Raw genomic sequence first — 12922 nt, 5'->3', positions numbered from 1 at the left:
GACAAAATTAGTTATAATTCAAATGCATATACAATTATTTTTAATATATGTACAGAAAAAGGACAGATGAAATAAAATACTATTATTAATTATACTAATAAGCAGAGTTAATGGGTGACTTTTTAAATCTTCTTGCTCTTTTTCCATATTTTTCTAAATGTTTGATGAACCTTGCATAATGAGTAAGTAAAATTTATGAAAACAAGTAAAAACCTTGATTTGGAAGTAATTAAGAATAGGGAGGGCATAACCAAATTATTTGTAGAATTATTCTGATTGAAATAAATATCACAGATCATAAAGTTTAAAGTAGATAAATTTAAAAAGTCAAATAGACTGGTTTAACTTACGTAAAGATCTTGTTATTAATCAATCTCACCTAAGAAATGTCTCATTCTATGCAAATGAGCAGTTAAGTTAGCTGTTTTAAAGATTTAGACATTTAAAGGAGAACAGGAGACATTTGATTTACACATTTTTTAAAAAGAACACTGAAATAGTATTTCTACTCTATCAACATATACAATTAAATTATTTGACAGTTCATATGATATAATTTCATGATTTTCACATATTATTAGATTTACAAAAATACCATTTGTCTTTCTCCTTCCTCTATTGTATATATGAAAGCAGATTTAAAATTCTGGACCATGAAAAGTTCTAAATAAAACATGTATAGAAAATAAAATTTTATCCAGTAATGCTTCCCCATTTTAAAATCATCTGATATATACTTTTTGATAATTTATGTTTTCTTATGCCAATACTTATAAGAACCAGCAAAAGGACAAAGACTTCTCTCTCTGGGCAAAGATTTGAGGAGGAGGAAGACAAAAATGAATAGAATTATTGGAAATAGAAACAAATTATCCCGAAGCCTAAGAACCAAAAATACACTGTCAATCAGAAATTAATCATTCCTACAATTCATATGAATTCTCAAAATTCATATTAATAAAATAAAATTAAGTACTTAGTGCTATTCATAATGAAATATGAAAAATAGTGTCATTTACTACTCACTACATATTGTAAATAGGTCTTTCCTAAACTCATTTTCTCAATTAATATGCTTATTATTCACTATAGGATACTACATTAAGACAACATTACAGGTGCATTTTGCACATATCTACTTCCTCCATTAAAATAAGTTCCTTCAGATAAGAATGTTTTACTCATTTCTTATTCCCACCCTTCTTGGCACAAGGTCCACAGGAGCTTTAATACATGTTAAATGAAACTTAATTCATTACACATAGGGTGACTTTTAAAAAAGCTGTTTATTTATTTTGAGAGAGAAAGAGAGAGCAAGCAGGGGAAAGAGGGGGCAGAGAGAGAGGGAGACAGAATCCCAAGCAGGCTCCACACTGTCAGCCCAGAGCCCAACATGGGGCTTGATCTCACTAACGATGAGATCATAACCTGAGCCAAAATCAAGAGTAGGATGCTTAACAGACTGAGCCACCCAGGCGCCCCACACACAGAGTGACCTTATATCCTGCACAGTCCGGGTTTTGTCTGTAGTACTAGAATAATAAAAATAGTGTTACTTCTCACTTTGAAAGTGTTCTGATTTGGACAATTAACTATGTGGAAACACTAACTGTAGGCAAATTAAAATTATTTCTAAAACTGTCAGTACAATTTCCAAAAAGCACAGAACTAGACTGGACAAGAGCACGGAGCACCATCAAAGAGAGTAGCAGAGGTAATATGAGAGCAGGGATGAAGCAGAAGCCGCCTCTGCTGCTTGCTGGTCTCAAGAGGAAGCAAGTCCTACATTTAGAGATTCTTCCAAAGGCTAGTTCTCCATTTAGACCAGTGCTGAAGGAGCTCTCATTTCACCTAGAGATGCACAGAAGTCAGAGAGCTTATACTATACCAAGTATTACATCTTCTATAGCTGCACACTGGCCAAAGCAAAACCACAGTGAATCTGTATCTGAGGGCACCTTTTGAGACAGCATCCATTTATTTTTTTAATGGGATAACTGGAATAGATTTCATATTATTCTTTTTACATAGAAGAAAGATTTTATAAGAACAACCTTCAGGAAAAACAATAAACCATTAATAAGGTTTCACTGACCTCTGAAATTAAGCATTTTATTGATGTATAAATTTGATGCATAAACATTTCATTAAAATACACATTTTGCTATCGGCTGAATTGTGTCACCCTCCCCAGACTCCTATGTTAAAGTCCTAACCTCTGGTACCTCAGAATGTGACTGGGTTTGGAGACAGAATCTTTAAAGAGGTAATTAAATTAAAATGAGGTCATATGGGTGGGCCCTCATGACTGGTCCAATATGACTGGTACCTTTATTTATTTATTTATTTATTTATTTATTTTTAAATTTTTTTTTTAACATTTATTTATTTTTGAGACTGAGAGAGACAGAGCATGAACGGGGGAGGGTCAGAGAGAAAGGGAGACACAGAATCGGAAACAGGCTCCAGGGTCTGAGCCGTCAGCACAGAGCCTGATGCGGGGCTCGAACTCACAGAGTGTGAGACCATGACCTGAGCCGAAGTCGGATGCTCAACTGACTGAGCCACCCAGGCCCCACTATGACTGGTGCCTTTATAAGAAGAGATTAGCACACAGATACACAGAGGAAAGACCATGTGAAGATCCATGGAGAAGATGGACACCTGCAAGCCAAAGAGAGAGGCCTCAGAAGAAACCAACTCTATCAACACACTGATCTCAGATTTTAGCCTCCAGATTTGTGAGAAAATAAACCTATCAAGTCACCTAGTTTATGGTACTTAGTTATGACAGCCCCAGCAAACGAATACACATTTCTAAATATACGTCTGAAATACAGAAGTAGAAAATAAACAAGATAAAAAGAAAATAAACAAAATTAATATATGCAAAACTACATATTCTAAGTGCTGAATTTTTAAGCTGATTTTTTTTTCAAACAGGAATCTATTTAACGGTAATTTTGATGTCCAACAAACATCAAAGCTTGGTGGCTTCGTAGTCTAATTTCAAGCAAACATAAAAATTATGAAGTAGAATCTAATCTTGATGAAATGAAGCAAAATTCTGAGCCTAATACTAAATCTGTCGAAATTTCCATAGCTCTCATACTCCATATGAATCTGCAAAACTCAGAAAACAATTATTTTGTAAATTACTACTGCATATTACAAAATAATGCATGGTAAAAGAAAATCCCATCCCAAGGGCAAGAAAGGACAACTGGGTTTTTCTGTAATAGAGAATAAAAAGTTCACTACAATGGTTTCAGATTCCACTTGAAACTACCTTTGAACTACAAATTGTTGAATTTTGGTATAATAGCAAAGAAGAATATTGTCACAATTATCTGACAAGGCTGTTAAAAATACTCCTCCTTTTACCAATTACACATCAGTGTGAGACTGGACTGTCTTCATATATGTCAAACAAAATAACATACTACAAGACTGAAGGCAGTCTTTTCTACAGATCTTTTTCTACAGATCTAAAAATCCAGCTATATTCCCTTAAGCTATTCTTTAAAGACTGCAAAATTATAAATTCTTACTGATGTTTGTCTTGAAAATTCATTTTTTATAGAATTATTTTATTAATGTAAACATGCAATAGATTCATTACTATTATTTGCAAGTAAATTAATGCATTTTAAAATAATTTCTCAGTTTTAATTTCAAATACAATAAATATCAGTAGCTAGAACCTACATAAAAAAAAATTCTTTGAAGTCCTTGTTATGGACTGCATTGGGTCCCCCGTCAAACTCATTTGTTTAAGCACAATTTGTCTGTATTTGGAAATAGAGCCTTTAAGGAGGTAAAATGAAGTTAAATGAGGCCATAAGGGTGGGATGTAATCCTATAGGACTTAGGGTCCTTCTAAGAAAAGGAAGAGACACTAGGGACCTCTCTGAACACAGATGAAATGCCATGAGAGGACACAGCAAGAAGGTGGCCATTTGTAAGCTAGGAAGAGAGATCTCACCAGAAACTAACCCTGCTAGCTTCTTGGTCTTAAACTTATAACATCTGGAATTATGCAAAAATAAATATATCTGTTACATAGGCCATTCAGTCTGTGTATTTTGTTATGGTAGCCCAGGCAGATTAACATGGTCCTCAATGTTTTGGAAAAATAATCGTAATTCTCATTAGCTATTGAAAATAGAAAAAGGGACAAAATCGAAGTTATTTTTTAAATAAGTTTATTTTTGCTTGATGTGTAGAAAATCATACAGAACTCAAAGACAAGAGAACAGTGAAACAAACTAAGGCACTCACTTCCATTTTTCAGAAAACCACACTTGTCAATGCATTTGGCTCTGCAAACTAACTCTTAGAGCTCCTAAGTCTACTAAGTTTTCGAATATAAAATCAGACATAAAACCAAAGAGGAAAACTGTCAGTTTTATTTCATCTGAGGAAAAAATAACCAAAGGACAAGATGACATGAGGAAATCAATCAGTAGATTGATAAATACACAAAGTATAACTTTTTTAACCACATAAAACTTATCAAGACTAAAAGGAAATAATAATATAATTAATACAATGGTAAGAAATTCTATTTCACTAAATGCAACAATAAAAGATTTTGCTCTCCTAAGTAATTATAGTTGACACAGCAAAAAAGAAAACAAGGCTGTGGAAATCACGTTAAGAACGAAAACTATAATAGTAATGGACCTTTATGTAATTATTAAGTTATAAAAGCTTAGATGAATGGGAGAAAGTGCATTTGCTTCAACAAGTTTCTGAATTTCACGGATACAAACATGTTGTTGGCTTGCTTTTTAAGAACATAAATTGTGCACTTAAGAACAACAATTTTATGCATAGTAGTAACTCAAAAAAATAAAGAAAAATGCTTTTCTAAGGCTCTAATACTAGAAACAGACTCAAAATTACATTTTAATAAATTTCATTTCATGTAACTTTGTGTGGAAAGAAAATACTAATGCAAGTCGAGCTAACTTTTTTTTGGTTTAATGTTTATAAGAAAAAATAATTATGCCGTCTGTATGGAAGAGTATAATCAATCCAGGGGCATGCAAGTATCAACTTTATCTTATGAGAATTTCTCCATGTTCCAGTTACTTCATTCCTTATTACATGCTGCAAAAAGCAGTAATAATTTTTATAGCCAAATATCACTTTGTAAGATACCAGGTGGCTTTCAATATTTACCATATAAGTCATGCATGAAATTTAAACATTACAAAAAAATGACTTACCAGTTGACACTCCTGAAATATGCACATTTTCAGAATGTTCTGCAAGAGCACCATTTCCTAAAATTAAACACAATAATAAACTAATTTCCAAGATAAAATTTATAAAGTTTTTTTCGGATTCTACCTTTAAAAGAAATACAACTACATAGAGCTACTTGTAGTGTTCAGGAACTAAAATCTCTTATGATAATCTTCAAAACAATACAATGAAGCCCCAAATTATAACCGTAGTAGGGATAACAGAACATTTTGGAAATCACAACAATGTGGTATTATATACATGAAGATCAAATTTATAGATCTGATTAATATCAGGAAAAAAATTCTATCAAAAGAGAACTCAGAACTACTATCAGAAAAGAGAATCACATACTTCTTCAAAACAGCATCCCACCAAGAGCATGCTCAATTAGTCCACAATGCGCTTACTGCTTAATGGTCATACATGTTGGTACTTAAAAAATAATAATGTCTTTCTTGCCTTGTCTTCTAAATCTTTCAACCTCTTCTCATCAACAATTCTAATGGTTCTAAGAGTAGGGACAGAATTACACCCTATTTTGGTATCTGCTGATTTCCTGCACTTCTTACCACAAAGATGGGCACATGGAAGCATTAAAATAACTGAAATAAGTTGCTGAGGGTCACCTCAAACTCCCATTTAAAGTGCTGAGGATATTTACTCCTTCAATTAATGTGAACAGTGTCCCTTCAGGTATTCTTTTTTTTCTTGTACCTATTGCTCATCTTTACTTGTAAAGTTTAGTCTCTCTCTAATCATTAGGTCGATTTGGCATCACAACAGCTCAGGAATCCAGCTGTAAGAGAGAGAATTCTTGCAGTGGGGTAGAGGAGGAAGCTAGGTGGGAGAAGGTTAGAGGGCTAAGGTAGAATTCTGACGGTTGACAAGAGTAGAGACAATAGCAAGCATGGTAATTAACAACTTGTCTTTCACAACCATCACATTCCTGTGATTGCCTGATTATTGTATAGCACCCTGCAATATACTAGGCTCTGGGAGAGCAGAATCTGCTTATTTGGCTCACCATTGCATGCACAGTTCCTGGAATAGAGCAGGTGCTCGAAGAGCTGATGAATGAATAAATGAGGGAGGTCATGATGATGAAGTCAAATCATACCAATTAAGCACTTGATATATTGTGTGGCGCATAGCACTGAACAAGTATTCACTTTTGTAATTGTGTAAAATATGCTATTATCAAAGGAGAAAATAGTCAGAAAACAACCTTTCAGCTCAACTACAGCGATAGCCTTCAAAATGAAAATAAATGTTTCCCTACATTAAAAATGATACAATGGAAATGGAGACAAAGGTGTGTAAGCTGTATTTAGTACAAAAATAAATCTGATTATAGTTATTTAAGTATTGTACATTAATACTACAGAAACCACGATTTATTTTTTTCAGCAATGTTAAATGCTACAGACATAGAATTGAAACTAGAAACCCCCACCTATTTAACACTTATAACTTATAAAAATAGGTACCATAAATAAAATGATGTAAAAACTGATTCAATAAAATCAATAAGATTTGCCAAAGGTCTGTATAAATTGCCTAAAGTTTTGCTACTCACAAACAGGTCAGCAGTACTGGCGTCACCAGGAACTTACTAGAAATGTAGGCTCAGGCCCCACCCCAGATTACTGAATCAGAAGGTACATTTTAACAAGATGCTCCCCCACTCCCAGAGATTTTTATGTAAATTAACATTTGAGTAGCACTGGTTCAAACCTTCTACTTGTATATTAGAAACAACCACAAATTATAACTGTGTAATCTGTGACCCTAGGTTTCCAATATCCTTAAAGTAGCATATTAAATTATCCTCAGGAGAGTTTTCATATTAAATATATTTCATACATTGATTTTTTTTCCCCCTCAATTCGGTAGGTAGACTAAGGCAGAAAGAAAAGAGTAACATAATGTAGTATTTAAGACTGGATTCTGAACTGGATTGCCAGGATTCTAACACCAGCTTTACTTACTTACTTGCTGTGCAATTTAGGCCAAGTTACCTAACTTCCTTGTGTCTTAATTTCATCTCTAAAATAGAGAAGATAATACCTATCTCAAAATGCTTAGTAAACTTCTCTAAAATAGAAAAAAAAGAATTTAAATCTCTATCAGTATGCAAATGAATAAACTAATATAACCTTATAATAAAATATTCAATAAACTGAATGAATTCTATATGTACTAACTTGGAAAGATATGCACATTAAGTTACATGTTTCAGAATAAGATTAAAATATGATCTGATTAGAAATATGATCTAATTTTAACTAAAAATGATGTATGCAGAGCTAAATGTATATATTTACATAAGCATATGATATACATATGTATATATACTTATATATATGTTAAAGAGTCTACGGGTATATATAAGTTGTGGAAGAAAACCCCTGGGACTGGAATTAAGGAGGAAGACACGGTTTCTATCCTTCAGCATTGACTGAATTTGTTATAACAGGTGTGGATTTCTTTAAAAATTTTAGGAGTATTCCTAAAAACACAGGTGAAGAGATTATAGTTCATTTCCCACCTTTGTAAATAAATGGAAGTCTGATAAATATTTTGAAATATTATAAAATATTTTAGTTTCATAAACATTAATGATTTTAAAACTGATAAACAATATCTGAAAACATAAAACATGACACTGCTAATTTCTCATACATTTACTCTACCTTAAAAAAATCCTATTTAGAAGTTAAAAAAAAATCAATGATTATTTCTGTTAACATAAATAACTTAATTTAATTAATTTAATTTAATTTAATTTTATATTTTATTTCAGAGAGTGCAAGCAGGGGAGAGGGGCAGAGGGAAATAGACAGAATCTTGAGCAGGTTCCATGCTGAGTGTGGAGCCCCATGTGGGGCTTGGTCCCAGGACTCTGAGATCATGACCTGAGCCAAAATCACAAGTCAGATGTTCAACTGACTGAGCCACCCAGGTGGCTCCTCCCCTTTCTTTTTCTTTTTTAATTTTTTTAATTCACTAATTAACTTACTTTTTAATTTACACCCAAGTTAATTAGCATATAGTGCAACAATGATTTCGGGAGTAGATTCCTAATGCCCTTTACCTATTCAGCCCATCCCCCCTCCCACAACCCCTCCAGCAACCCTCTGCTTGTTCTTTATATTTAAGAGTCTCTTATGTTTTGTCCCCCTCCCTGTTTTTATATATTTTTTGCTTCCCTTCCATTATGTTCATTGTTTTGTATCTTAAATCCCTCATGAATGAAGTCATATGACATTTGTCTCTTTCTAACTAATTTCGCTTAGCATAATACCCTCTAGTTTCATCCACGTAGTTGCAAATGGCAAGATTTCATTCTTTTTGATTGCCAAGTAATACTCCATTGTGTGTGTGTGTGTGTGTGTGTGTGTGTGTGTGTATGTGTGTGTGTGTGTACACACAGACTACACTTTATCCATTCATCCATCGATGGGCATTTGGGCTCTTTCCATACTTTGGCTATTGTTGATAGTGCTGCTATAAACACTGGGGTGCATGTGTCCCTTTGAAACAGCACACCTGTATCCCTTGAATAAATACCTAGTAATGCAATTGCTGGGTTGTAGGGAAGTTCTGTTTTTAATTTTTTGAGGAACCTCCACACTGTTTTCCGGAGTGGCTGCACCAGTTTGCATTCCCACCAGCCATGCAAAAGAGATCCTCACCCCTCCCCTTTCTTATAATTAACACTAGAAGTAAGTGAGCTACTTTACATATACTGCCATTCTACAAAAGTATTTTTACAAAGATGACAGTTATGTAACACAATTATTTCAATATTATAAACAGACAGCTCCCACAAATCAAACTGCACTCTCCCTAATGCCCCTCATCAGTCCCCAAGAGAAGAAAACTCCACACATAGAAGAATGCACATATGCTATCTTCTCACTATAACCACAGTGTTCAAATGCAGCCATGCTAGATGTTCTCACAGCAGTCCCTTTTAGAGGTAACATGTACTAGAAAAACATAGGGTCTGATAAATCATTACTTCTATAACTATACATTAATAGCTAATTAATTAATGGATCAGCTAATAAACTAGAACTCCTAATAAAGAGTTTTCAAGCAGGAAAAAGTTATTATCACCTAAATCAGGAAATAATGTATTACGGCTTAAATTGTTTTTAGCCCCACTAACCAAATACCAAAGTTATCAATCTCCTCTATTTATTATTTTTCTTTCCAAAACGAAACATGGTTTTGTAGTTTTTTACTGCAGTCAAATGAAAGAGAAAGAATCTTCCAAAAGTGATCCTGCTTTAGAAAAGAGGCCACATAAGGAGGTGAGTTGGAGCTGTGGAACCAGACTCCCCGCAATCATCCCCAACTCTACTATTTATTTAGTCATGAACCTTAAATAAACTACTTCTCCTAAGATGTGTTTTCCTCACCTGAATAAGCAGGATGTCATCATTAAGAGAATGCCTAAATGTACGGTCTGCATCCTTATTGCTTTGTAATTTTCTGTTTATTTGTGCTTATATTTAAGAACTGAAGTTCTTAAAGAATAGCTAATAAATAGAGCTAAGATTTGACAGATATGTGCCAGCCAAATCCTAAGTGCTTTACAAGCCTTCCCTCAGCTCATCCTTAGAACAATACTTCCTTTTAGAGATGAGAAAACCAAAGCTTCTAGCAATTTAGTAATTCTTTCAAAAAGCTAGTAATTGGATGAATTGAAAATTCAAATCCAGACACTAAGAAGTTTGTGTTCTTTAACTTTTTAAAAAGAATTCAGAATGAATGTATTTCTTGTTTACAAAAAAATAGTACTTAGCTTTCAGAGTTAAAACCTGCCTGCCACAGCAATTCCAGTTTGTATGTTGGAAAGTCACTGGTTTAAAATTTAATGAGCAGCATTTACAAGTAACTTATATACTACTCAGCATCCTACAATTTCATTTTCTATGTGCACTGAGAGCAGTTATCAAACATAAATACATATATATATACACACAAAAGCAAACATCATTCCTATTTTGCTACCATATGAAAGGGAAAAATCCAAAATCCTAATAGGGTTTACTAAACTCTCCACAGTCCAGTTCTATCTAACTACTGCAAAAGCTTCATCTCTTGTGATCCACTCTTTTTTCTTCTGTTCAGAAATACTGGATTTCTCTTAGAAAAGTGTCAGCTGTCTCTTCTCTTTAGACTTTCCTTTAATATTATTTCTTTAGGGACGTATCACCTGATGTTCCCGTACTAGGTTAGGTCATTCTGTATAGGCTCCTATAGTTTTTAATACTGTCACTTTCTGAAAATTTCCCACACTTGTGTTTTCTGCGTAATGTCTGTATTTCCCATCATATCTTAATCTTGGCAGCAGGGTTCGGGGGGAGGTGGTGTGATATGGTGATGGGACATAGCTAGGTTTGTTTTGTTTTGCCAAGTGACTAGCACAGAACATAACGCATAAGAAATACTTAGACCATATCTGTTCAAATAAAAGAATGGTAGGTCAGTACATAAGAGGCATAGTCCCTGCCCCAAAGAGTTGACAATCTATTGAGAAAATGATTAAAAAAAAACAACAACATGTGAAACAGAAACAAACGTACAAAACCAAAATAAAATTGGCAAGCTTCTTATTTAAGTGGGAAGCGCTAGAGACTTCTTTCTCTGCCAAAAATGGAAATGGAAGACAGGGGTGCCTGCTATAGTTATTACTATTAGCTAATGCAATTAAACAAGAAAAACAGTTACAAACATAAAAGGATGTAAAACTGCATCTATCTGTAGATGATATAATTGTGTATCTTTTTGGAAAACCCAAAGCAGCCAACAGAGAAATAATTTAAATATGAAAAATTAGTAAAGTAGCAGGATATAAAATAAGCATAGAGAGATCAAAAGCCTTTGTAAATACAAACAACAGCCAGTCAGAAAATAGAGACCCATTTTTAGTAGCAACAAAAAAAGATATTTAAAAACTCAGACACAGAACTCCTGCTGTTCCTCATGACAGAGCAATTGGTAATGGATCAGTAAATCTGCTATAACAACCAAAAAAAGGTGGAAAAAACATGTGAAAAAAATTCAGACACCTGGACAACAGGCAACATAAGACTATGATCTCTGAGAAAAGGAAAACAAATTAAGATGAGCTCTATTATAGCACTAGCTTTCTGCCTAGAGATTTTCTGGACCCTGCTACATTGAAGGACAACCCAAGTTCATTGTTCTAGTATCCAGACCAAATTTTTCTGAATTGTGCAAAGGCTACAAGACAATTTGTTGGACCCTTGTAGAAGTTAACATACATTTGTCTCTAACATTTCTACTAGTGTGATTATCAATCAGAAAAGGAAATAGTTTCTCCAACCTTCTTCTTACCAAATCCATATAACTTATAGATTTATTTCCTCTCCTACATGTTCTTCTATATTCTCCTATTTCTTCTATTCTCTATTCATCATCTGCCCTAGGGTATACTACTGGTAGTTGTTGGTTTATGGAATTCTAATGCTTCTCACTCCCTGGTTTGGAAAATCAAAATTGCATTTCCTCTTCCAGTCTTCTGACCTTTCTTCTCTCTTTTCTTGGAATTATTTTAGTATCTAAGTCAGGATTCTTGAAGTTATTCATAATACTTGAATCAACTCCTATAATCTTTGCACCTCTGTCCTTCAAGAAGCTTTTCAAAAATGGTTACTCTTATCCTTTCAGTTTGAAAAGCACATTTTGATAGAAGGGACATAAACATTACCAGTATTAACTCTCTATCCAAGCAATAGTTCTCTATATCTTTGTGTTATTCTTTATTTTACAAATGTTTCAAAGATCATTTTGCCATTCTTGGTTTTTTGTTCGACTCAATCCTGAATTTTCTCTACATTAGTAATATTTATAATCTATTCTTGGTTAAATATCCTTTCTATCTTGGGAATATGTTAATTAGTATGAAGTCATTGAGCAACCACTTAATTTCTTTAGATTTCTTCACCATTCATTCCTTCTGCGTTTGGAATTTTAATAACCAGAAATTATTTCTGAGATCTTAATAACCTCTCTGGACTATCTCTCTTTCCAGATTTCAATGTTGTGAAGGCATATTAATATTTTTTAATTACTTCTGAATCTTTAGGTGTTAAGCTCTCTGTACTCAATCCCATCTTTTTTCTTTACAGTAAACTCTACTGCTAACATGGGGCTCAAACTCACAACCTCAAGACCAAGAGTTACATGCTGTACTGACTGAGCCAGCCCTATGCTCCTCTTTTTTCTTAAGCTATTACAACATATTACGTCTTTTGGTCTGGTCAAAGTAAGGTACAGACTAGCACACTGTTTTAAATTGAATTGTGTCACCTAAAATTCATATGTTAAAACCCCAATCCCAATGTGACAAGGGGGATAATTATGGTTAAAAGAAGTCATAAAGTGGGGACCTAATCTAATAACACTGGTTTCTCTAAGAGGTGTAAGAAATCTCTCTCCATCTGTGCAGAGAAAACGTCATATGAGGGCATTGCAAGCCAAGAAGAAAATCAAATCTCATCAGAAACCAACACTGATGGCACCTTGATCTTGGGCTTCTAGTTTTCCAGAACTGTGAGAAAATAAATTCATATTGTTTAAGCCACCCAGTCTGTGGTATTTTGTTATGGCAGCCCAAGTAGACTAATAC

At 33.8% G+C, this 12922-nt stretch overlaps 1 protein-coding gene across 2 annotated transcripts in view; it reads right to left on the bottom strand.

The window, feature by feature from the left end:
• The window catches only part of LRP12 (LDL receptor related protein 12), a 74929-nt gene that overhangs the window by 33072 nt on the left and 28935 nt on the right, over positions 1-12922 (bottom strand). Inside the window, exon 2 of one of the 2 annotated variants that reach the window (XM_049633014.1) lies at positions 5235-5291. The exons of the other annotated variant lie outside the window; for it this stretch is intronic. Coding sequence (XP_049488971.1) covers positions 5235-5291 — 57 coding nt within the window. The remainder of the gene's footprint in view (positions 1-5234; positions 5292-12922) is intronic. 2 annotated transcript variants of the gene reach the window in all.

This window comes from Panthera uncia, chromosome F2, assembly GCF_023721935.1.
Source record: "Panthera uncia isolate 11264 chromosome F2, Puncia_PCG_1.0, whole genome shotgun sequence".
NCBI lineage: Eukaryota > Metazoa > Chordata > Mammalia > Carnivora > Felidae > Panthera > Panthera uncia.
This window is presented reverse-complemented; position numbering and strand designations above follow the sequence as displayed.